The sequence below is a fragment of the Lampetra fluviatilis genome, chromosome 66 (genome assembly GCF_964198595.1).
Source record: "Lampetra fluviatilis chromosome 66, kcLamFluv1.1, whole genome shotgun sequence".
Taxonomy (NCBI): domain Eukaryota; kingdom Metazoa; phylum Chordata; class Hyperoartia; order Petromyzontiformes; family Petromyzontidae; genus Lampetra; species Lampetra fluviatilis.
The window spans coordinates 2,253,595-2,280,041 of NC_136340.1; the positions used below are offsets into that span (position 1 = coordinate 2,253,595).

The 26,447-nt window shown below is 52.3% G+C and overlaps 1 protein-coding gene across 1 annotated transcript in view; it reads right to left on the reverse strand.

Moving 5' to 3' along the window:
• LOC144952234 (putative carboxypeptidase X1) overlaps positions 1-26,447 on the reverse strand; it is a 69,395-nt gene that overhangs the window by 23,306 nt on the left and 19,642 nt on the right. Inside the window, exons 5-9 of the mRNA XM_078882658.1 lie at positions 23,118-23,205; positions 18,322-18,472; positions 16,618-16,718; positions 13,748-13,871; positions 12,760-12,956 (exon numbers count right to left, since the gene is read on the reverse strand). Coding sequence (XP_078738784.1) covers positions 12,760-12,956; positions 13,748-13,871; positions 16,618-16,718; positions 18,322-18,472; positions 23,118-23,205 — 661 coding nt within the window. The remainder of the gene's footprint in view (positions 1-12,759; positions 12,957-13,747; positions 13,872-16,617; positions 16,719-18,321; positions 18,473-23,117; positions 23,206-26,447) is intronic.

Consider the following 26,447-nt stretch of genomic DNA (forward strand, 5'->3'; position numbering starts at 1 on the left):
CCACTACAACAATAACCACTACAACAACAATAACCACTACAACAACAATAACCACTACAACAACAACAACCACTACAACAACAACAACCACTACAACAACAACAACCACTACAACAACAACAACCACTACAACAACAACAACCACTACAACAATAACCACTACAACAACAACAATAACCACTACAACAACAACAACCACTACAACAACAACAACCACTACAACAACCACTACAACAACAACAACCACTACAACAACAACCACTACAACAACAATAACCACTACAACAACAACAACCACTACAACAATAACCACTACAACAACAATAACCACTACAACAACAACCACTACAACAACAACAACCACAACAACAACAACCACTACAACAACAACAACCACTACAACAACAACAACCACTACAATAACAACAACCACTACAACAACAATAACCACTACAACAACAATAACCACTACAACAATAACCACTACAACAACAACAATAACCACTACAACAACAACAACCACTACAACAACAACAACCACTACAACAACAACAACAACCACTACAACAACAACAACCACTACAACAACAACCACTACAACAACAATAACCACTACAACAACAACAACCACTACAACAACAATAACCACTACAACAATAACAACCACTACAACAACAATAACCACTACAACAACAATAACCACTACAACAACAACAACCACTACAACAACAATAACCACTACAACAATAACAACCACTACAACAACAACAACCACTACAACAACAATAACCACTACAACAACAACAACCACTACAACAACAATAACCACTACAACAATAACAACCACTACAACAACAATAACCACTACAACAACAATACCCACTACAACAACAATAACCACTACAACAACAACAACCACTACAACAATAACAACCACTACAACAACAATAACAACCACTACAACAACAACCACTACAACAACAATAACCACTACAACAACAATAACCACTACAACAATAACCACTACAACAACAACCACTACAACAACAATAACCACTACAACAACAACCACTACAACAACAATAACCACTACAACAACAATAACCACTACAACAACAATAACAACCACTACAACAACAATAACCACTACAACAACAATAACCACTACAACAACAACAACCACTACAACAACAATAACCACTACAACAACAATAACCACTACAACAACAACAACAACCACTACAACAACAATAACCACTACAACAACAATAACCACTACAACAACAATAACCACTACAACAATAACCACTACAACAACAATAACCACTACAACAACAATAACCACTACAACAACAATAACCACTACAACAACAATAACCACTACAACAACAACAACCACTACAACAACAATAACCACTACAACAACAATAACCACTACAACAACAACAACAACCACTACAACAACAATAACCACTACAACAACAATAACCACTACAACAACAATAACCACTACAACAATAACCACTACAACAACAACAACCACTACAACAACAATAACCACTACAACAATAACCACTACAACAACAATAACCACTACAACAACAATAACCACCACAACAACAATAACCACTACAACAACAATAACCACTACAACAACAATAACCACCACAACAACAACAACCACTACAACAACAATAACCACTACAACAACAACAACCACTACAACAACAACCACTACAACAACAACAACCACTACAACAACAACAACCACTACAACAACAATAACCACTACAACAACAATAACCACTACAACAATAACCACTACAACAACAACCACTACTACAACAACAACCACTACAACAACAACCACAACAACAACAACAACCACTACAACAACAACAACCACAACAACAACAACCACTACAACAACAACAACCACAACAACAACAACAACCACTACTACAACAATAACCACTACAACAACAACAACCACTACAACAACAACAACCACAACAACAACAACAACCACTACAACAACAATAACCACTACAACAACAACCACTACAACAACAATAACCACTACAACAATAACCACTACAACAACAATAACCACTACAACAACAACAACCACTACAACAACAATAACCACTACAACAACAACAACCACTACAACAACAATAACCACTACAACAACAACAACCACTACAACAACAACAACCACTACAACAACAACAACCACTACAACAACAACAACCACTACAACAACAATAACCACTACAACAACAATAACCACAACAACAACAATAACCACTACAACAACAACAACCACTACAACAACAACAACCACTACAACAACAACAACCACTACAACAATAACCACTACAACAACAACAATAACCACTACAACAACAACAACCACTACAACAACAACAACCACTACAACAACAACAACCACTACAACAACAACAACCACTACAACAACAACCACTACAACAACAATAACCACTACAACAACAACAACCACTACAACAATAACCACTACAACAACAATAACCACTACAACAACAACCACTACAACAACAACCACTACAACAACAACAACCACTACAACAACAACAACCACTACAACAACAATAACCACTACAACAACAATAACCACTACAACAACAACAATAACCACTACAACAACAACAACCACTACAACAACAACAACCACTACAACAACAACAACAACCACTACAACAACAACAACAACCACTACAACAACAACAACCACTACAACAACAATAACCACTACAACAACAACAACCACTACAACAACAATAACCACTACAACAACAACAACCACTACAACAACAACAACCACTACAACAACAACAACCACTACAACAACAATAACCACTACAACAACAACCACTACAACAATAACAACCACTACAACAACAACCACTACAACAACAATAACCACTACAACAACAACAACCACTACAACAACAACAACCACTACAACAACAACAACCACTACAACAACAATAACCACTACAACAACAATAACCACTACAACAATAACCACTACAACAACAACAACCACTACAACAACAACAACCACTACAACAACAACAACCACTACAACAATAACAACCACTACAACAACAACCACTACAACAACAATAACCACTACAACAATAACCACTACAACAACAATAACAACCACTACAACAACAACCACTACAACAACAACCACTACAACAATAACCACTACAACAACAACCACTACAACAACAATAACCACTACAACAACAATAACCACTACAACAACAATAACCACTACAACAACAACAACCACTACAACAACAATAACCACTACAACAACAATAACCACTACAACAACAACCACTACAACAACAATAACCACTACAACAACAACCACTACAACAATAACAACCACTACAACAACAACCACTACAACAACAATAACCACTACAACAACAACAACCACTACAACAACAACAACCACTACAACAACAACAACCACTACAACAACAATAACCACTACAACAACAATAACCACTACAACAACAATAACCACTACAACAACAATAACCACTACAACAACAACTACAACAACAACAACAACCACTACAACAACAACAACCACTACAACAACAATAACCACTACAACAACAACAACCACTACAACAACAATAACCACTACAACAACCACTACAACAACAATAACCACTACAACAACAATAACCACTACAACAACAATAACCACTACAACAACAATAATCACTACAACAACAACAACCACTACAACAACAATAACCACTACAACAACAATAACCACTACAACAACAACCACTACAACAACCACTACAACAACAATAACCACTACAACAACAATAACCACTACAACAACAATAACCACTACAACAACAATAACCACTACAACAACAATAACCACTACAACAACAATAACCACTACAACAACAATAACCACTACAACAACAATAACCACTACAACAACAATAACCACTACAACAACAATAACCACTACAACAACAATATCCACTACAACAACAATAACCACTACAACAACAACTACAACAACAACAACAACCACTACAACAACAACAACCACTACAACAACAACAACCTCTACAACAACAACTACAACAACAACAACAACCACTACAACAACCACTACAACAACAACAACCACTACAACCACTACAACAACCACAACAACAACAACCACTACAACAACCATAACCCCGACAACAACAACCACTACAACAACCATAACCACTACAACCACTACAACCACTACAACCACTACAACAATAACAACAACAACCACTACAACCACTACAACCACTACAACAATAACAACAACAACCACTACAACTGTAGTGGTTTAACATGCGAGGTAGTCAACATCTTAGGTTAGCGTCAAGATCGAACCAACGACCTCCTGTACACCAGGCGAGGTAGTCAACATCTCAGAGTTAGGGTTAGGGTCAAGATCAAACCCACGACTTCCTGCACACCAGGCGAGGCAGTCAACATCTTAGGCTTAGCATCAAGATAGAACCCACGGGTCAAGATCAAACCCACGACTTCCTGCACACCAGGCGAGGCAGTCAACATCTTAGGCTTAGCATCAAGATAGAACCCACGGGTCAAAATGAAACCCACGACCTCCTGCACACCAAGCGAGGTAGTCAACATCTTAGGCTTAGCATCAAGATAGAACCCACGGGTCAAAATGAAACCCACGACCTCCTGCACACCAAGCGAGGTAGTCAACATCTTAGGCTTAGCATCAAGATAGAACCCACGGGTCAAAATGAAACCCACGACCTCCTGCACACCAAGCGAGGTAGTCAACATCTTAGGCTTAGCATCAAGATAGAACCCACGGGTCAAAATGAAACCCACGACCTCCTGCACACCAGGCGAGGTAGTCAACATCTTAGTCTTAGTGTAATGTAGTAACTCCACGGGAGACGACTTCACGGGTAACACACTCTTTATTTTTCAAACTTGGTTACAGGTGACTAACACCTACTTTGTATCTCGGGTGACAAACACCCACTTCTCTACTTGGCGACTAACGCCCACTGAGTTACTCGGATGACCAACATCCACTTAGTACTCGGGTGACAAACACCCGCTTAGCTACTTGGCGACTAACGCCCACTGAGTTACTCGGATGACCAACATCCACTTAGTACTCGGGTGACAAACACCCACTTAGCTACTTGGCGACTAACGCCCACTGAGCTACTCGGATGACCAACATCCTCTTAGCTACTTGGCGACTAACGCCACTGAGCTACTCGGATGACCAACATCCACTTAGTACTCGGGTGACAAACACCCACTTAGCTACTTGGCGACTAACGCCCACTGAGCTACTCGGATGACCAACATCCACTTAGCCACTCGGCGACTAACGCCACTGAGCTACTCGGATGACCAACATCCACTTAGCTACTCGGCGACTAACGCCACTGAGCTACTCGGCTTCACTAGGTCTTCAGCTCCGTCTTCGGGTCTTCAACTGGGTAACTCTCCCCGAGTGCTCTCGCGCGTCCCCCTTTATACCCCACCTGCGGACGTCGCTGCGAGCACCCACTTATTCGACCAATCACCGGGTGCCGGCTACGATCCTCTCTTCCCACATCTCATCGTGCCCCACCACTCACTCCGCGCCGCCTCGTCATCTGTCACTCCCGGCGCGCGCGTCCACACCACGCCCACAACGCGTGCCCAACCCCGCACCCCGCGCCGCCCCGTGATCCATCACTGTCACAGTCGGCGCACGTCAATACCACCACTACATCACCCCCTACCACATAGCTCGCAGCCGCCCCGGCTGCTACAAAAATTACAAACCCTCCCTGTGTGCCCCGTAACACAACACAACAACAAGAACAACAACTAAGCTAACAACACAACACGACGCGAACACCACCATCCGCAACCCTCAACCAATGCCACCGCGACAACAGAACAATATATACAAACCGGCGAGTGACAATAGCAATGTGTATACAAAAAAAATAAATGGAAAATTTTTTTTTTCTTTCGACTCGTGCAGTGTCCCCATTTCTTCCGAGCGTCCCTACAACGGGACATTATCCCGGCAGAGGGGAACACCGGGCGAGCTCGGTGTAGAGCACAAACAAAACCCGTCCTCATGAAAATTGTTGAGACCTAGCCCGAGTCCGCCTTGCCGGTCCGTCGTACGGCACCAGACGCGGTTGAACGTCCGGTGGTGCCGGCGGTTCAGGAAGACATCGGCCAGGCATCGAGGACTCGTGCGTGCCCCGGGGTTCAGGCTCTCGATGGTCAGCAGCCGTCAAGCCCGAGGCACCTGGGGGTGGGTCAGGTGGAGACACGTGAGGATCAGCCTGCGACACCTCCCTCCCCGAGTCGACGGTCACATCACACGCCCGGTCGTCACGGCACAGAACGGGGTCACACGGTGCCGCATAGGGCTTCAGTCGGGAGGGGTGCACATACCAACGGCGTTTCCCCCATTTAATCTGTATACTCTGGGGCCGTGCAACCCGCACAATTTCCACCGGTCCCCTCCAAGGTCTCAACAACTTGGGGGACGTAGCCAACGGTGCGTGTGGACAATGCAGCCAGGCCTTATCGCCTGGTTTCCAATCATGCGTATGCACCCTCCGCTCATGCAATTTCTCGTTTGCAATTTGCCGCGACCGCGAATTCAACCTTGCCCCCTCCCGCGCTTCAGTCAATTTGGCGATATTAAATTTGATGTGGTCTGCCAATTTAGATTTTGCACGTGGCTGGGAAATCCCCAGTTGGACGTCCATGGCCGGATCGGCCTCCCGCCCATACATAAGAAAAAATGGGGAAAACCCTGTCGCCGCATGAGGGGCCATTCGATAGGCCGCGAGTACCCCCGGCACCTGTAAGTCCCAATCAACCTGATCGTCGCAGACCTGTTGGCACAACATAGACGTAATCGTTCTGTTCAGACGCTCAACCATCCCGTCAGTCTGCGGGTGGTAGGGGGAAGTACGCACTTTCTTTGTACCCAACAGGTCGCACACCTCGCGCAACAAAACGCTCGAAAAATTCTTCCCTTGATCCGTCAGCAAGCGTTCGGGGGCGCCCTTGTCCAACACATAACCCTGGACAAAGGCGTCCGCCACCGCCGCAGCCGACTGGTTGGCGAGCGGCCATGCCATAGGCCATCGGGTGAAGTATTCCACGCCAACCAGCAGGAACCTATTTCCCCTTGGTGTAACCGGAAAGGGCCCCAAGATGTCCAACGCTACCAATTCGTTTATACGCGAAACCTGAATGGATTGCAGCGGTGGATTAGCCGCCAATGGTGGCGGTTTCCTTTTGGCGCACTCTACGCATCCCTTAAGAATATTCGCCACGTCGTTACCCATCCCCGGCCAATAATAGTCTCGCTGGATTAGGGCGAGCGTTTTGTGAAAACCCAGATGCATGAGCCGTTCATGAGCTGCCAGAACAATCCTACCCCGCATAGCAACAGGCACCACGAGCACGTGACGCCGGGACATGTTGTCCCACCTCATCAACAGGCCCTGTCTGCACACCCAGGAACCGACCCGCGCCTCCCCTTGTTCGGGAGCGCCAACTTTCCGACGCAGCGTAAGTAGGGAGCTGTCGGACATCTGGAGGCGGCCCCACTCAATGAGGGGCAACGACAACAGCGAATCCCTCCCCGTGGGGGCGTCCTCTCCCGGGGTGTCAGTGGCGGCGAGCGCAACTCCCGGGGCGCCGGCGACCGGGGGTTTGCACCGCGCTGATCCCAACAAACATGTGCAGTCCGTGCACGGCGGCAACCGCGACAAGGCGTCCGCGTTTGAGTGCCGCAACCCTTTTCGGTAAATCGTCGTGAATTGGTAGTCTTGAAGGACCTCCAACCATCGGGACAATTGGCCCGATGGCTGCGCCACGCGCATAGCGTATTGTAGAGCCGCATGGTCCGTCCGGACCGTAAAATGACGGCCGTAAAGATACGGCCTGAATTGCTGTGTAAAAAACACAATGGCTAACAATTCACGACGAGTTACGCAATAGCGTTGTTCTGCGGGGGAAAGAACCCTACTACCGTAGGCGACCACCCGTTCAACCCCCCCGACCAACTGTGAGAGCACCCCCCCGATACCCGTATTGCTGGCGTCCGTGTCAAGCAAAAACGGTTGTGTGAAATCGGGGTAACACAAGGGGGGAGCCTGCACCAAAGCGTCACGGAGGGAGCAGAACGCATCCTCCTCCTCTGCCCCCCAGTGAAACCTCACACCCTTAGCCGTCAAAGCGTGCAGGGGCTTGGCTATGGTGGCAAATTGCTTGACAAAACGACGGTAATAGGAGGCAAAACCAATGAAACTACGAACCTCCGTGACCGAGGTTGGCGTTGGCCATGAGCTGACGCAATGCGTCTTAGCAGGGTCCGTCGAGATCCCTGAACGACTCACGATATGGCCCAAATACCTGACAGATTCCCGAAGCAGAAAACATTTAGCCGGTTTAAATTTTAGCTTAGTGGAACGCATCCTGAGGAACACCGCTCTCAGTCGCTGGAGGTGCTCCTCGAAAGTCCGACTAAAGACGATAATATCGTCAAGATAAATCAAACAGGTATCCCATTGGAGGCCTGACAAAACCAATTCCATGAGTCTCTGGAACGTGGCGGGGGCGGAATGTAAGCCCATGGGCAAACGGTTGAATTCAAAAAGGCCCCCAGGTGTGCGGAAAGCAGTTTTAGGTTTAGACTCGTTATCGAGTGGCAATTGCCAAAATCCAGAAAGCAGATCGAGTGTGGAAAAAAACTGCGCTCCCGCCAAGGCATCCAGCGACTCATCCATCCTGGGGAGCGGATACGCATCCGCCATCGAGATTTTGTTTAAGCGGCGGAAATCGACACAAAATCGCAAGGACCCGTCCTGTTTCTTTACTAGGACAATAGGAGCACCCCACGGACTAGAAGAGGGCGAAATGATATCGGCCGCCAACATATCATTAACCGCCGATTGCACATGTTCCTTCTCGGCCGGGCTGAGCCGGAAAGGATTCTGACGAATAGGGGCCGCGTCCCCTGTAGCTATGTGGTGGCGCAACAGGTCAGTGCAGCCGATATCGTACTTATGTTTGCTGAACACGTCAGCAAACTCGATGAGCAAACCCCTCAATGCTCCCAATTGCACCCCGGACAAGTTAGCAGAACCCGCACACAGCGAGTCCAACCACTCAGTCCCCTCATCACTTTGAGGATGCGACTCGACAGTAAAATCTGCTTGAGCCACGAGCCGTTCCTCAACGGGCAGCGGCGCGGCGTGAGCCAGCACCGTTCCCTGCGCAATTACGGCCGGCCGCGACCCCGTATTCAGGACCATTACGAACGGCTCACTGTCCCCTCTCACCATGGTTTGAGCAACCGCTAAGTCGAGGCCCTTACTGGCTCTGTTTGACGGCCCCAACAGCACCCCCTGTGCCTCCGCACCCACCTCGAGTGGCTTCCTGAACCGAAGGGGTACTAACATTTGCGATCCCGGGGGTACCCGTACAGTGTGAGTCGCCAGCGCCTGCACCGTCGCACAAACCGTGCGCACTTTGATAGGGCTTGACAAGAAGGCAACCCGCCGACCTGACGGAAGCTCTATGCAGGCCTGATCAATAAGAATTTTGATGGGCATTTTTGACAAAAAGTCCGTCCCTAGCAAACAGGGAACGGCCAGCGATGATGATACAAAAATAGGGCCCGCTAATTTAATGTCCCCAATGCAAATAGTCGCCCGAATCTGGCCGATGATCCCCAGGGATCCCCCATTCGCCGCATAAAATGGCACATCTACCGGCAGAAGGGGTCTACTTTGGACGGGAAGGATGTTATAAATAAGGTCCGAGATGATGGTGGCCGACGCACCCGTGTCAACAAGCACCCGGACCTCAACCCCGTCAATGAACCCCGTTACCACGGACGACCCGGCTGACGCAGCCACGATCCTGTGGGCCAATTCGGACCACTCGACTGCTTGCGGGCCGCGTACGGACCCCCCCCGCCGAATTGAACCCCCGGCACCCAGCCGCGAACCCCCCACCGCGAAGCGGCGACCCGAATGTGCCGTGTTTGTGGACCGAACGTGTGAGGTGCCGCGACTTGCCGGGTTTTGTTGGGACGACTTGTGGCCCTGGTCGTCGTCCCGACGTGGTCCTGCGATGCGCGGACGCGGGGCCCGGCACCCGGCTGCGACGTGACCCCGAAGGCCGCAGTTGTAGCAGACGACGGACGTCGTAGGTTTCGGTTGCTCCAGCTTGCGGGGCGAACGTGTGGGCGAACGACCTCCCGTTCTCCACTCCCCCGGACACGGTGCAGCGAAGGCCCGCTCCTGCACCGCAGCTGGCTGAGGTTCGGCGATCGTGGCGGCCAGTGCCGCATTCCCCGGCCATTTGCAGACGATCCCCGGCTTGCGTTTGAGGACCTCGTACGCGTGAATGCTCGTGGCGATCGCCAGGGAGCAGATCTCCATCTCGTCTGCCACGTTGATGGGGACCCCCAACTCGTGGGCCAACACCAGCAGCTGCTCCGTCACCATGGCGTCCTTCCCCTCCTTATCCATGCGGGGAAAAGCCGCGTCCGCCAAGGCGAGCAGTGCCGTGCGGTAGGCTAGCGTCGTTTCCCCAGCCACCTTCCGCCGATCGTAGAACTGGTGGCGGCACGTGGAGGGCGGCCCGAACACCTTCGCCATCAGGTGTAGTGCGGCCTGGAGCGTAGAGCGGGACGACCTTGCAGCAGATGTGAAGGCTGCAAGCGCGTCGTCGTCAAGCATCGCTGGCAACGCACGCAGGGCAGTGGTGTCGGACCACCCCGACATCTCCTGATGAGCGAGGAACCTTCGTTGGAAGGCTCCCCAGTCGCCCCCATCCGCCTTGAACGCCGACAGCGCGGGCAATCTTTGCTGGAGGACCCGATCGTCGTCGACGTCGGAGAGATTTTCCCGCGCTCCGCTGGAGTTGTGTAAAATGTCGGCTCGGTTGTCAGGCGCAAAATGGAGGGCTCCGGCGCGCGCCGATGACGTGGGCTGCGCTGCGCGGAGGTGTCCGGCCACGTGGCGTCCGTCTTTCCCGCCAATCGGTGGCGGCCCCCCAAAAACGGCGGCAACTTCCAGGCTTTTGGCGCGAAGCGCCCTTTGGCGGGAATCCTCCACCGTCGCTTCCTCCACGACCCCCGCAGCCGTTTTTCCGCTCGCCGGAACGGAGATGTCGGCCAAGACAGCGGCGGCGAGTAGCAACTCCGCCAAGCGGGCGTGCGCGTCCTGGAGGCCGGTGTCGGAGGCAAGCGGAGCGTCGGCCATCACCGCGAAGTGCTGCATCGGCGGCAACTCCTCGTCCTCTACTCCCGAGGTCGGTGTCCCCGGCACGCAGTCGTCATCCCGACCTCGCTCGTGGGTACGGGTAGTCTTCCTTGTGTCCATACTTCTTGAAGACAGGTTTACTTCTGACGCCAGTTGTAATGTAGTAACTCCACGGGAGACGACTTCACGGGTAACACACTCTTTATTTTTCAAACTTGGTTACAGGTGACTAACACCTACTTTGTATCTCGGGTGACAAACACCCACTTCTCTACTTGGCGACTAACGCCCACTGAGTTACTCGGATGACCAACATCCACTTAGTACTCGGGTGACAAACACCCGCTTAGCTACTTGGCGACTAACGCCCACTGAGTTACTCGGATGACCAACATCCACTTAGTACTCGGGTGACAAACACCCACTTAGCTACTTGGCGACTAACGCCCACTGAGCTACTCGGATGACCAACATCCTCTTAGCTACTTGGCGACTAACGCCACTGAGCTACTCGGATGACCAACATCCACTTAGTACTCGGGTGACAAACACCCACTTAGCTACTTGGCGACTAACGCCCACTGAGCTACTCGGATGACCAACATCCACTTAGCCACTCGGCGACTAACGCCACTGAGCTACTCGGATGACCAACATCCACTTAGCTACTCGGCGACTAACGCCACTGAGCTACTCGGCTTCACTAGGTCTTCAGCTCCGTCTTCGGGTCTTCAACTGGGTAACTCTCCCCGAGTGCTCTCGCGCGTCCCCCTTTATACCCCACCTGCGGACGTCGCTGCGAGCACCCACTTATTCGACCAATCACCGGGTGCCGGCTACGATCCTCTCTTCCCACATCTCATCGTGCCCCACCACTCACTCCGCGCCGCCTCGTCATCTGTCACTCCCGGCGCGCGCGTCCACACCACGCCCACAACGCGTGCCCAACCCCGCACCCCGCGCCGCCCCGTGATCCATCACTGTCACAGTCGGCGCACGTCAATACCACCACTACATTAGCATCAAGATAGAACCCACGGGTCAAAATGGAACCCACGACACCTCCTGCACACCAGCCGAGGCAGTCAACATCTTAGGCTTAGGCTGAGGGTCAAGATGGAACCCACGACCTCCCGTACACCAGGCGAGGCAGTCAACATCTTAGGCTTAGCGTCAATATCGAGCCCACGACCTCCTGCACACCAGGCGAAGTAGTCAACATCTTAAGCTGAGGCTTAGGGTCAAGATCGAACCCACGACCTCCTGCACACCAGCCGAGGCAGTCAACATCTTAGTCTCAGCGTCAAGATCGAACCCACGACTCCTCCCGCGACTCGCGACGCTGTTGGCCGGCCGATGGCAGCAGCTGCCGCCGTTGTCCCACCTTGACGGCCGCGACCTCGTAGCCGTCGGGGTTCATGGAGGGCAGCAGGTGGATGCGGGTGCCGTCCACGAGGGAGCGGACGCGCTGGTCGCCCGCCAGGTAGGCCCGGCACAGGTACTGCATGAGCAGCAGCAGGAGCTCGCGACCCAGCACCTCGTTGCCGTGCATGCCGGCCACGTAGCGGAACTCCGGCTCGCCTGTGGGGTGCACGTACAGGTGTGTGTACAGGTGTGTGTGTGCAGGTGTGTGTGTGTGTGTACACAGGTGGGTGTACAGGTGTGGGTAGGTGTGTGTGTGTGTAGGTGTGTGTACAGGTGTGTGTACAGGTGTGTGTGTGTACAGTTGTGTGTACAGGTGTGGGTAGGTGTGTGTGTACAGGTGTGTGCACAGGTGTGTGTACAGGTGTGTGTACAGGTGTGTGTACAGGTGTGTGTGTGCAGGTGTGTGTGTGTGTGTACAGGTGTGTGCACAGGTGTGTGTGTACAGGTGTGTGTGTGTGTACAGATGTGTGTACAGGTGTGTGCACAGGTGTGTGTACAGGTGTGTGTACAGGTGTGTGTGTGTGTAGGTGTGTGTACAGGTGTGTGTACAGGTGTGTGTGTGTGTGTACAGTTGTGTGTAAAGGTGTGGGTAGGTGTGTGTGTACAGGTGTGTGTACAGGTGTGTGTGTGTACAGGTGTGTTTACAGGTGTACAGGTGTGTGTGCACAAGCGTTGTGGTGACGTCACCGCCACTTAGTGGCGAATGGCGGATGTTGTTGTTGTGTGTACACAGGTGTGTGTGTGTGTACAGTTGTGTGTACAGGTGTGGGTAGGTGTGTGTGTACAGGTGTGTGTACAGGTGTGTGTGTACAGGTGTGTGTACAGGTGTGTGTACAGGTGTGTATACAGGTGTGTGTACAGGTGTAGCTACAGGTGTACACACACGTGTAGACACAGGTGTACACACACCGACCGGGGCTCGTTCGTGCCAGGCTAGGTGCACGCACCAGGCTCGTGGTGGCCGGGTTGGTCTGAGATCTCCATGGCGTAGAGCTTGCGGCCCGCCTGGCTGCGTCCGATGCTGTAGACTCGCGCGATGTCCGGACACTCGGCCTGGACCGCACGCATCAACTGAGACACGCACGCAGACACACACACATAGACACACACACTGAGGCACACACACACACACAGAAACACAGACACACACAGACACACACACACACAGAAACACACACACACAGAAACACACACACAGACACACACACACAAACAGACACACACACACACAGACATACACACACACACGGACATACACACACACACGGACACACACACACATATACACACAGACACACACACACAGATACACACACGCACAGAGACACACACACACAGACACACAGACACACACACAGACACACAGACACACACAGACACATACATACACAGACACAGTGAGACGAGGAGAGACACACTCACACACAGACACACAGACACACTCACACACACACAGACACACACACAGACACACACAGACACACACAGTGAGACGAGGAGAGAGACTCACACACACAGACACACACATACACAGACACACACAGACACACACAAACAACAACAACCGCCATTCGCCACTAAGTGGCTGTGACGTCACCACGACGCTTGTGCCAGGCTATGTGCACCTTGAGGCCACGTGAAGTGTCGAACGCCCGCTGGCAGGAGGTCACGGGGCAGACCCAGCAGGTGCCACGGGTCGACTGACTGAGATGACCGAGATGACTGGCTGATGCACCACCTGTGCCCCCTACTGTGCCAACTTGCTGTGCTTTAACCACCCGGCGCTCCGCTCGTTGTTGTGAGCGTCGCGCCTCCGCCCTCCGTTGTTGCTGGAGGGCGACTGCCTCCAACTGCCCAGTAGCGTCCTTCACGAGCCTCCTCCACAGAGGCCGATCTTGACACAGCTGGTACCAGTCATTGGCAAGTCCACTCAGCTCCATGTCCTCCTGTACCACATCACTCCATCTCTTCTCTAGCCCATGCCGCGCCCGTTTAGCCCCCTCGATCTGGCCGAACAAAAGCTGTTAAGGCATGCGGTGGCTGGGCATGCGGGCTACATGACCCAGCCAATGCAGCCTTGCCTGCCGAAGGAGCTCACCGATGGAACTTTGTCCAGATCTTTCAAGGATTGGTGAGCCTCACACAATCCAGCCTGCAGGTTAAACCCAGGATGGATCGTAGGCAGGCCAGCCTAAATGTTTCCAACCGGCGAAGATGCTCCATTATGGGGGTCCACGTTTCGCAAGCATAGAGAAAGGAGGGAATGACTGTGGCCGAGAAGACCTGAAGCTTCGTGCGGAGCGACAGACCAGATAGCTTCCACACAGCGTTAAAAAGATATTGCCGCTCGACTGATTCGGAGTGAGACCTCTGCTGTTAAACTGGAGCTGGTCATAAGCACACTGCCCAGGTATGGGAAACTCTCCACTCTCTCCACAACTGCCCCATCACCGATTGGGAGTTGTGGGGGTGGAGTGTCCAATGGTACAAAATACCCAGGCAGGTGCTTAGTTTTGGCGGGCTGATGGTAAGGCCCCACCTCTTAGTGGCACGCTCCAGTCTCAGCAGCAGCGTCTCCAACTCCTCCTCTGAATGAGCAGCTATTACCAAATCATTGGCATACATAACGTGGTTGACCAATAGGGAGCCATCCCTTGATCGCACCCGGGCATCGATCAACCTCCCATTATATCTGTACCAAATGGAAATTACCCCGGTACAGCTATTGAAGGCTTCACGAACTACGTGGTCAAAATAGATGTTAAATAATGTGGGAGCCAGAGGACATCCCTGTCGCACCCCAAGGTGTACAGGAAAAGGCTCTGACTCCCGGCCACGTACTTTTACCCGGGCCCGCTCACCATCATGAAGGTCCTTAATGAGCGTGAGCAGAGGGTCAGGGACTCCGAAAGCACGAAGAACAACCCAGAGCCCAGGCCTACTGATGGTATCATAGTCATTGAACAGGTCAATAAAGCAGAGATGTAGGTCTTGTTGGAATTCCCTATACCTCTGCTGTAGCAGACGGACAGAAAATATGGCATCTGTGCAGGACCGCCCTTTCCTGAAACCGCATTGGGGCTCCGCAAGCCTCTCCTCAGCGTGCCTGGCAAGGCGATGTTGAATAATCCTTGCCAGGACCTTTCCCGGCACACTGAGGAGTAAGATGCCCCTGTAGTTGTTACAGTCTGTGCGGTCCCCCTTCTTAAAGAGGGGGACCACCAGGGCATCCTTCCAATCCTGCGGAACCCGTCCAGTGGTCCAGACTGTTGTTATCATGTCATATAAGTCAGTCTGTGCACAAACGGGGCATGATTTGTGATGGCGGGCCATTGAGGCAGACTCCATCTCCTCAGCAACCCGTGACCACCACCCATCCGTGCAGCGCCTCACGGCTCTCCGAACCTCCGAGCGAAGGCTGCGGTAAGCCTCCTCATTCTCCAGCGTGGGATGCTGTAGCTGATGAGAGTGGGCCTGTCGCTTTTTCTCAGCCAACTTGAACACCTCCTCTGTCAGCCAGGGTCTCTGGGGAGGTCTGGACTGTGTACACAAAGCAGCCATTGCAGCTGCATGAGTCACAGTCCTAAACCTCGCCCATTTACCCTCGACCACCACCCTGTACCACCACCACAACCACCACCACTACCCTGCACCACCACCACAACCACCACCCTGCACCACAACCACCACCACCACCCCCACCACCAACACCCTGCCCACCACCACCACCACCCCCAACACCACCACCACCACCCTGTACCACCACCACCACCCTGTACCACCACCACCACCAGCACCACCACCACCACCACCGCACCCGTCGCATGGAGTCGTAGTTGTGGTGCTGGAAGTCGAGGCGGAGGTCACGTGACTCGGCGTTGCCCAGGGCAGCCGAGGAGGAAGAATCCTCGGCTGGGTCTGCCGGAGGAGCGGTGGGACAACGATCGACGCGGTGCCGGGCCTCCCATAGGTCGACTCAGCCTCAAATGGTCTAACATATCTGTGTGATGAGTCTGTGGGTCTCTGTGTGGTGAGTCTGTGGGTCTCTGTGTGATGAGTCAATGGGTCTCTGTGTGGTGAGTTTGTGGGTCTCTGTGTGATGAGTCTGTGGGTCTCTGTGTGATGAGTCTGTGGGTCTCTGTGTGATGAGTCTGTGGGTCTCTGTGTGATGAGTCTATGGGTCTCTGTGTGGTGAGTTTGTGGGTCTCTGTGTGATGAGTCTGTGGGTCTCTGTGTGATGAGTCTGTGGGTCTCTGTGTGGTGAGTCTGTGGGTCTCTGTGTGATGAGTCTGTGGGTCTCTTTGTGGTGAGTGTATGGGTCTCTGTGTGGTGAGCCTGTGGGTCTCTGTGTGAGTCTATGGATCTCTGTGTAGTGAGTCTATGGGTCTCTGTGTGAGTGAGTCTATGGGTCTCTGTGTAGTGAGTCTATGGGTCTCTGTGTGAGTGAGTCTATGGGTTTCTGTGTGAGTGAGTCTAGGGTTCTGTGTGAGTGAGTCTATGGCTCTCTGTGTGAGTGAGTCTATGGCTCTCTGTGTGAGTGGGTCTCTGTGTGAGTGAGTCTCTGTGTGAGTGAGTCTATGGGTCTCTGTGTGAGTGAGTCTGTGGGTCTCTGTGTGAGTGAGTCTGTGGGTCTCTGTGTGAGTGAGTCTATGGGTCTCTGTGTGAGTGAGTCTGTGGGTCTTTGTGTGATGAGTCTATGGGTCTCTGTGTGAGTGAGTCTATGGGTCTCTGTGTGAGTGAGTCTATGGCTCTCTGTGTGAGTGAGTCTATGGGTCTCTGTGTGAGTGAGTCTCTGTGTGAGTGAGTCTATGGGTCTCTGTGTGAGTGAGTCTATGGGTCTCTGTGTGAGTGAGTCTCTGTGTGAGTGAGTCTATGGGTCTCTGTGTGAGTGAGTCTATGGCTCTCTGTGTGAGTGAGTCTATGGGTCTCTGTGTGAGTGAGTCTATGGGTCTCTGTGTGAGTGAGTCTCTGTGTGAGTGAGTCTATGGGTCTCTGTGTGAGTGAGTCTATGGCTCTCTGTGTGAGTGAGTCTATGGGTCTCTGTGTGAGTGAGTCTATGGGTCTCTGTGTGAGTGAGTCTATGGCTCTCTGTGTGAGTGAGTCTATGGGTCTCTGTGTGAGTGAGTCTATGGCTCTCTGTGTGAGTGAGTATATGGGTCTCTGTGTGAGTGAGTTTATGGGTCTCTGTGTGAGTGAGTCTGTGGGTCTCTGTGTGAGTGAGTCTGTGGGTCTCTGTGTGAGTGAGTCTGTGGGTCTCTGTGTGAGTGAGTCTGTGGGTCTCTGTGTGAGTGAGTCTGTGGGTCTCTGTGTGGTGAGTCTGTGGGTCTCTGTGTGAGTGAGTCTATGGGTCTCTGTGTGAGTGAGTTTATGGGTCTCTGTGTGAGTGAGTCTGTGGGTCTCTGTGTGAGTGAGTCTGTGGGTCTCTGTGTGAGTGAGTCTGTGGGTCTCTGTGTGAGTGAGTCTATGGCTCTCTGTGCGAGTGAGTCTCTGTATGAGTGAGTCTCTGTGCGAGCTCGCGTACCCGCTACTGGGCATGCCAACACCTCCATGCGTAGACAGATGAGTCCGCCCGGGTGCCAGGCGAGGGGCAGGATTCGTAGGAAGCGCGCCGGAGACGCCTCTGGGAGCAGGTTCAACACGGGAGTCTCCTGGTCCGAGTTGCCCCGGAAAATCTGCAGAGAGAGGCAGACAGAGAGAGGAGCGAGTGTGTGAGTGAGCGTGTGGGTGAGCGAGTGAGTGGGTGGGTGAGTGGGGGAGTGAGTGGGTGAGTGAGTGGGTGAGTGAGTGAGTGGGTGAGTGGGTGAGTGGGTGGGTGAGTGAGTGAGTGGGTGCGTGAGTGAGTGACTGAGTGAGTGAGTGAGTGACTGAGTGAGTGAGTGAGTGGGTGAGTGAGTGAGTGGGTGAGTGAGTGAGTGAGTGACTGAGTGAGTAAGTGAGTGACTGAGTGAGTGGGTGAGTGAGTGAGTGGGTGAGTGAGTGGGTGAGTGAGTGACTGAGTGGGTGAGTGGGTGAGTGAGTGAGTGAGTGGGTGAGTGAGTGAGTGGGTGAGTGAGTGAGTGAGTGAGTGGGTGAGTGAGTGACTAAGTGAGTGGGTGAGTGAGTGGGTGAGTGAGTGAGTGAGTGGGTGAGTGAGTGGGTGAGTGAGTGACTGAGTGGGTGAGTGGGTGAGTGAGTGAGTGGGTGAGTGAGTGAGTGGGTGAGTGAGTGAGTGAGTGAGTGAGTGGGTGAGTGAGTGACTAAGTGAGTGGGTGAGTGAGTGGGTGAGTGAGTGAGTGAGTGAGTAAGTGAGTGACTGAGTGAGTGGGTGAGTGAGTGGGTGAGTGAGTGACTGAGTGGATGAGTGGGTGAGTGAGTGAGTGAGTGAGTGGGTGAGCGTGTGGGTGAGTAGGTGAGTGAGTGAGTGGGTGGGTGAGTGAGTGGGTTAGTAAGTGAGTGAGTGGGTGAGTGAGTGAGTGAGTGGGTGAGTGAGTGAGTGGGTGAGTGAGTGGGTGGGTGGGTGAGTGAGTGAGTGAGTGAGTGACTGAGTGGGTGAGTGGGTGAGTGAGTGAGTGAGTGGGTGAGTGAGTAAGTGGGTGAGTGAGTGACTAAGTGAGTGGGTGAGTGGGTGAGTGCGTGGGTGAGTGAGTGACTAAGTGAGTGGGTGAGTGGGTGAGTGAGTGGGTGAGTGAGTGAGTGAGTGAGTGACTGAGTGAGTGACTGAGTGAGTGGGTGAGTGAGTGAATGGGTGAGTGAATGACTGAGTGGGTGAGTGGGTGAGTGAGTGAGTGAGTGGGTGAGTGGGTGAGTGAGTGGGTGCGTGAGTGAGTGACTGAGTAAGTGAGTGACTGAGTGAGTAAGTGAGTGGGTGAGTGAGTGGGTGAGTGAGTGAGTGAGTGGGTGAGTGACTAAGTGAGTGGGTGAGTGAGTGAGTGGGTGAGTGAGTGGGTGAGTGAGTGACTGAGTGGGTGAGTGGGTGAGTGAGTGAGTGAGTGGGTGAGTGAGTGAGTGAGTGGGTGAGTGAGTGACTAAGTGAGTGGGTGAGTGAGTGGGTGAGTGAGTGAGTAAGTGAGTGATTGAGTGAGTGAGTGACTGAGTGAGTGAGTAAGTGAGTGACTGAGTGAGTGGGTGAGTGAGTGAGTGAGTGAGTGAGTGAGTGAGTGAGTGAGTGAGTGAGTGGGTGAGTGGGTGAGTGAGTGGGTGAGTGGGTGAGTGAGTGAGTGAGTGGGTGAGTAGGTGAGTGAGTGGGTGAGTGGGTGAGTGAGTGGGTGAGCGAGTGAGTGGGTGAGTGACTGAGTGAGTGAGTGAGTGGGTGAGTGAGTGGGTGAGTGAGTGGGTGAGTGAGTGAGTGGGTGAGTGAGTGAGTGAGCGTGTGAGTGAGTGCGTGACTGAGTGAGTGAGTGGGTGAGTGAGCGTGTGGGTGAGTGAGTGGGTGAGTGAGCGTGTGGGTGAGTGAGTGGGTGAGTGAGTGAGTGGGTGAGTGAGTGGGTGAGTGAGCATGTGGGTGAGTGACTGAGTGAGTGAGTGACTAAGTGGGTGAGCGTGTGGGTGACTAAGTGAGTGAGTGACTAAGTGGGTGAGTGAGTGTTTGGGTGAGTGAGTGAGTGATTGAGTGGGTGAGTGGGTGAGTGAGTGGGTGAGTGAGTGGGTGATTGAGTGAGTGAGTGGGTGAGTGAGTGACTGAGTGAGTGAGTTGGTGAGTGAGTGAGTGAGTGAGTGGGTGAGTGAGTGAGTGGGTGAGTGAGTGGGTGAGTGAGTGGGTGAGTGAGTGGGTGAGTGAGTAATTGGGTGAGTGAGTGGGTGAGTGAGTTGGTGAGTGAGTGAGTGAGTGGGTCAGTGAGTGAGTGAGTGGTTGAGTGAGTGGGTGAGTGACTAAGTGGGTGAGTGAGTTGGTGAGTGAGTTGGTGAGTGAGTGAGTGGGTCAGTGAGTGAGTGAGTGGGTGAGTGAGTGGGTGAGTGAGTGGGTGAGTGACTAAGTGGGTGAGTGAGTGGGTGAGTGATTGAGTTGGTGAGTGAGTGAGTGACTGAGTGAGTGAGTAAGTGAGTGACTGAGTGAGTGCGTGAGTGAGTGAGTGAGTGAGTGAGTGGGTGAGTGGGTGAGTGAGTGGGTGAGTGAGTGAGTGAGTGAGTGAGTGAGTGAGTGACTGAGTGAGTGAGTGGGTGAGTGAGTGGGTGAGTGAGTGGGTGAGCGAGTGAGTGGGTGAGTGACTGAGTGAGTGAGTGAGTGGGTGAGTGAGTGGGTGAGTGAGTGGGTGAGTGAGTGGGTGAGTGAGTGAGTGGGTGAGTGAGTGAGTGAGTGAGCGTGTGAGTGAGTGCGTGACTGAGTGAGTGAGTGGGTGAGTGAGCGTGTGGGTGAGTGAGTGGGTGAGTGAGCGTGTGGGTGAGTGAGTGGGTGAGTGAGTGAGTGGGTGAGTGAGTGAGTGGGTGAGTGAGCATGTGGGTGAGTGACTGAGTGAGTGAGTGACTAAGTGGGTGAGCGTGTGGGTGACTAAGTGAGTGAGTGACTAAGTGGGTGAGTGAGTGTTTGGGTGAGTGAGTGATTGAGTGGGTGAGTGAGTGGGTGAGTGAGTGGGTGATTGAGTGAGTGAGTGGGTGAGTGAGTGACTGAATGAGTGAGTTGGTGAGTGAGTGAGTGGGTGAGTGAGTGAGTGAGTGAGTGGGTGAGTGAGTGGGTGAGTGAGTGGGTGAGTGAGTGGGTGAGTGAGTGGGTGAGTGAGTGGGTGAGTGACTAATTGGGTGAGTGAGTGGGTGAGTGAGTTGGTGAGTGAGTGAGTGAGTGGGTCAGTGAGTGAGTGAGTGGGTGAGTGAGTAGGTGAGTGAGTTGGTGAGTGAGTGAGTGAGTGAGTGGGTCAGTGAGTGAGTGAGTGGGTGAGTGAGTGGGTGAGTGAGTGGGTGAGTGACTAAGTGGGTGAGTGAGTGGGTGATTGAGTTGGTGAGTGAGTGAGTGGGTGGGTGAGTGAGTGGGTGAGTGAGTGAGTGAGTGAGTGAGTGAGTGGGTGAGTGAGTGGGTGAGTGACTAAGTGGGTGAGTGAGTGGGTGAGTGAGTGAGTGAGTGGGTGAGTGACTAAGTGGGTGAGTGAGTGACTAAGTGAGTGAGTGACTAAGTGGGTGAGTGAGTGGGTGAGTGAGTGAGTGGGTGAGTGAGTGACTAAGTGGGTGGGTGAGTGAGTGGGTGAGTGAGTGAGTGAGTGGGTGAGTGAGTGAGTGAGTGAGTGGGTGAGTGAGTGAGTGAGTGAGTGAGTGGGTGAGTGAGTGAGTGGGTGAGTGGGTGAGTGAGTGAGTGAGTGAGTGGGTGAGTGAGTGAGTGAGTGAGTGAGTGAGTGGGTGAGTGAGTGAGTGAGTGGGTGAGTGACTAAGTGGGTGAGTGAGTGACTAAGTGAGTGAGTGACTAAGTGGGTGAGTGAGTGGGTGAGTGAGTGAGTGGGTGAGTGAGTGACTAAGTGGGTGAGTGAGTGAGTGAGTGGGTGAGTGAGTGAGTGAGTGGGTGAGTGAGTGGGTGAGTGAGTGAGTGAGTGAGTGGGTGAGTGAGTGAGTGGGTGAGTGAGTGGGTGAGTGGGTGACTAAGTGGGTGAGTGAGTGGGTGAGTGAGTGAGTGAGTGGGTGAGTGGGTGAGTGAGTGAGTGAGTGGGTGAGTGGGTGAGTGAGTGACTAAGTGAGTGAGTGACTAAGTGGGTGAGTGAGTGAGTGGGTGAGTGGGTGAGTGAGTGACTAAGTGAGTGAGTGACTAAGTGGGTGGGTGAGTGAGTGAGTGAGTGGGTGAGTGGGTGAGTGAGTGACTAAGTGAGTGAGTGACTAAGTGGGTGAGTGAGTGGGTGAGTGGGTGAGTGAGTGACTAAGTGAGTGAGTGACTAAGTGGGTGAGTGGGTGAGTGAGTGAGTGAGTGGGTGAGTGAGTGAGTGGGTGAGTGAGTGAGTGAGTGAGTGACTAAGTGGGTGAGTGAGTGGGTGAGTGAGTGAGTGGGTGAGTGAGTGAGTGGGTGAGTGAGTGGGTGAGTGGGTGACTAAGTGGGTGAGTGAGTGGGTGAGTGAGTGGGTGAGTGAGTGGGTGAGTGAGTGGGTGAGTGGGTGACTAAGTGGGTGAGTGAGTGGGTGAGTGAGTGGGTGAGTGAGTGAGTGAGTGAGTGACTAAGTGGGTGAGTGAGTGGGTGAGTGAGTGAGTGGGTGAGTGAGTGAGTGAGTGAGTGACTAAGTGGGTGAGTGAGTGGGTGAGTGAGTGAGTGGGTGAGTGAGTGAGTGGGTGAGTGAGTGGGTGAGTGGGTGACTAAGTGGGTGAGTGAGTGGGTGAGTGAGTGGGTGAGTGAGTGGGTGACTAAGTGGGTGAGTGGTGGTGTCGTCCTCTCACCGCGTCGCACTCCGTGTAGTTGCTGCAGCTCTCCCACGTGACCGAGTCGTTGCTCAGCTGCACCTTGAAGGACGTCACCCAGTGGGACCTGAAACCAATAACAACAACAACAAGAGTGGTAAACAACAACAACAACAACAACAATGGTAAACAACAACAACAACAATGGTAAACAACAACAACAACAACAATGGTAAACAACAACAACAAAAATGGTAAACAACAACAACAACAAGAGTGGTAAACAACAACAACAACAATGGTAAACAACAACAACAACAACACGAATGGTTCTGTACACACATAGCTCAGTGACACCGTACTTAGGTGGTAAAGTGAAACGAGTTCACAGTTTTAGTGGGTCTCTGTGGGTCTCTGTGGGTCTCTGTGGGTCTCTGTGGGTCTCTGTGGGTCTCTGTGGGTCTCTGTGGGTCTCTGTGGGTCTCTATGAGTCTCTGTGGGTCTCTGTGGGTCTCTATGGGTCTCTGTGGGTCTCTATGGGTCTCTATGAGTCTCTGTGGGTCTCTATGGGTCTCTGTGGGTCTCTGTGGGTCTCTGTGGGTCTCTGTGGGTCTCTGTGGGTCTCTGTGGGTCTCTGTGGGTCTCTATGGGTCTCTATGGGTCTCTGTGGGTCTTTATGGGTCTCTGTGGGTCTCTGTGGGTCTCTGTGGGTCTCTGTGGGTCTCTGTGGGTCTCTATGAGTCTCTGTGGGTCTCTGTGGGTCTCTGTGGGTCTCTGTGGGTCTCTGTGGGTCTCTGTGGGTCTCTGTGGGTCTCTATGGGTCTCTGTGGGTCTCTATGGGTCTCTATGAGTCTCTGTGGGTCTCTATGAGTCTCTATGGGTCTCTATGGGTCTCTATGGGTCTCTGTGGGTCTCTGTGGGTCTTTGTGGGTCTCTGTGGGTCTCTGTGGGTCTCTATGGGGTTACGTGGGTCTCTGTGGGTCTCTGTAGGTCTTTGTGGGTCTCTGTGGGTCTCTGTGGGTCTATGTGGGTCTCTGTGGGTCTCTGTGGGTCTCTGTAGGTCTTTGTGGGTCTCTGTGGGTCTTTGTGGGTCTCTATGGGGTTACGTGGGTCTCTGTGGGTCTCTGTAGGTCTTTGCGGGTCTCTATGGGTCTCTGTGGGTCTCTATGGGTCTCTGTGGGTCTCTATAGGTCTCTGTGGGTCTCTGTGGGTCTCTGTAGGTCTTTGTGGGTCTCTGTGGGTCTTTGTGGGTCTCTATGGGGTTACGTGGGTCTCTGTGGGTCTCTATGAGTCTCTGTGGGTCTCTATGGGTCTCTGTGGGTCTCTGTGGGTCTCTGTGGGTCACTGTGGGTCTCTGTGGGTCTTTGTGGGTCTCTGTGGGTCTTTGTGGGTCTCTATGGGGTTACGTGGGTCTCTGTGGGTCTCTATGAGTCTCTGTGGGTCTCTATGGGTCTCTGTGGGTCTCTATGAGTCTCTATGAGTCTCTGTGGGTCTCTATGGGGTTACATGGGTCTCTGTGGGTCTCTGTGGGTCTCTGTGGGTCTCTGTGGGTCTCTATGAGTCTCTATGGGTCTCTGTGGGTCACTGTGGGTCTCTGTGAGTCTCTATGGGTCTCTGTGGGTCTCTGTGGGTCTCTGTGGGTCTCTGTGGGTCTCTATGAGTCTCTATGGGTCTCTGTGGGTCACTGTGGGTCTCTATGAGTCTCTATGGGTCTCTGTGGGTCTCTGTGGGTCTCTGTGAGTCTCTGTGGGTCTCTGTGGGTCTCTGTGGGTCTCTATGGGTCTCTGTGGGTCTCTATGAGTCTCTATGGGTCTCTGTGGGTCTCTATGGGGTTACGTGGGTCTCTGTGGGTCTCTGTGGGTCTCTATGAGTCTCTATGGGTCTCTGTGGGTCACTGTGGGTCTCTATGGGTCTCTATGAGTCTCTGTGGGTCTCTATGAGTCTCTATGGGTCTCTATGGGTCTCTATGGGTCTCTGTGGGTCTCTATGGGGTTACGTGGGTCTCTGTGGGTCTCTGTGGGTCTCTGTGGGTCTCTATGAGTCTCTATGGGTCTCTGTGGGTCACTGTGGGTCTCTATGGGTCTGTGGGGTCTCTGTGGGTCTCTGTGGGTCACTGTGGGTCTCTATGGGTCTCTGTGGGTCTCTGTGGGTCTCTGTGGGTCTCTGTGGGTCGCTATGGGTTACATGGGTCTCTGTGAGTCTCTATGGGTCTCTATGTGTCTGTGTGGGTCTCTGTGGGTCTCTGTGGGTTTCTATGCCTTTCTGTGGGTCTCTGTGGGTCTCTGTGGGTCTCTGTGGGTCTCTGTGGGTTTCTATGCCTTTCTGTGGGTCTCTGTGGGTCTCTGTGGGTCTCTGTGGGTCTCTGTGGGCCTCTATGGGTCTCTGTGGGTTTCTATGCCTTTCTGTGGGTCTCTGTGGGTCTCTGTGGGTCTCTGTGGGTCTCTGTGGGTCTCTATGGGTCTCTGTGGGTCTCTGTGGGTCTTTGTGGGTCTCTATGGGTCTCTGTGGGTCTCTATGGGTTACATGGGTCTCTGTGGGTCTCTATGGGTCTCTGTGGGTCTCTGTGGGTCTTTGTGGGTCTCTATGGGTCTCTGTGGGTCTCTATGGGTTACATGGGTCTCTATGTCTCGCTGTGGGTCTCTGTGGGTCTCTATGAGTCTCTGTGGGTCTCTGTGGGTCTCTGTGGGTTTATAGGTCTAACTGTGGGTCTCTGTGGGTCTCTGTGGGTCTCTATGGGTCTCTGTGGGTCTCTGTGGGTCTCTGTGGGTTTATAGGTCTAACTGTGGGTCTCTGTGGGTCTCTGTGGGTCTCTATGAGTCTCTGTGGGTCTCTGTGGGTCTCTGTGGGTTTATAGGTCTAACTGTGGGTCTCTGTGGGTCTCTGTGGGTCTCTATGGGTCTCTGTGGGTCTCTGTGGGTCTCTGTGGGTTTATAGGTCTAACTGTGGGTCTCTGTGGGTCTCTGTGGGTCTCTGTGGGTTTCTATGAGTCTCTGTGGGTCTCTGTGGGTTTATAGGTCTAACTGTGGGTCTCTGTGGGTCTATGTGGGTCTCTGTGGGTCTCTATGAGTCTCTGTGGGTCTCTGTGGGTCTCTGTGGGTTTATAGGTCTAACTGTGGGTCTCTGTGGGTCTCTGTGGGTCTCTATGGGTCTCTGTGGGTCTCTGTGGGTCTCTGTGGGTCTCTGTGGGTCTCTGTGGGTTTCTATGCCTTTCTGTGGGTCTCTGTGGGTCTCTATGAGTCTCTGTAGGTCTCTGTGGGTCTCTGTGGGTCTCTATGAGTCTCTGTGGGTCTCTGTGGGTCACTGTGGGTCTCTGTGGGTTTATAGGTCTAACTGTGGGTCTCTGTGGGTCTCTGTGGGTCTCTATGGGTC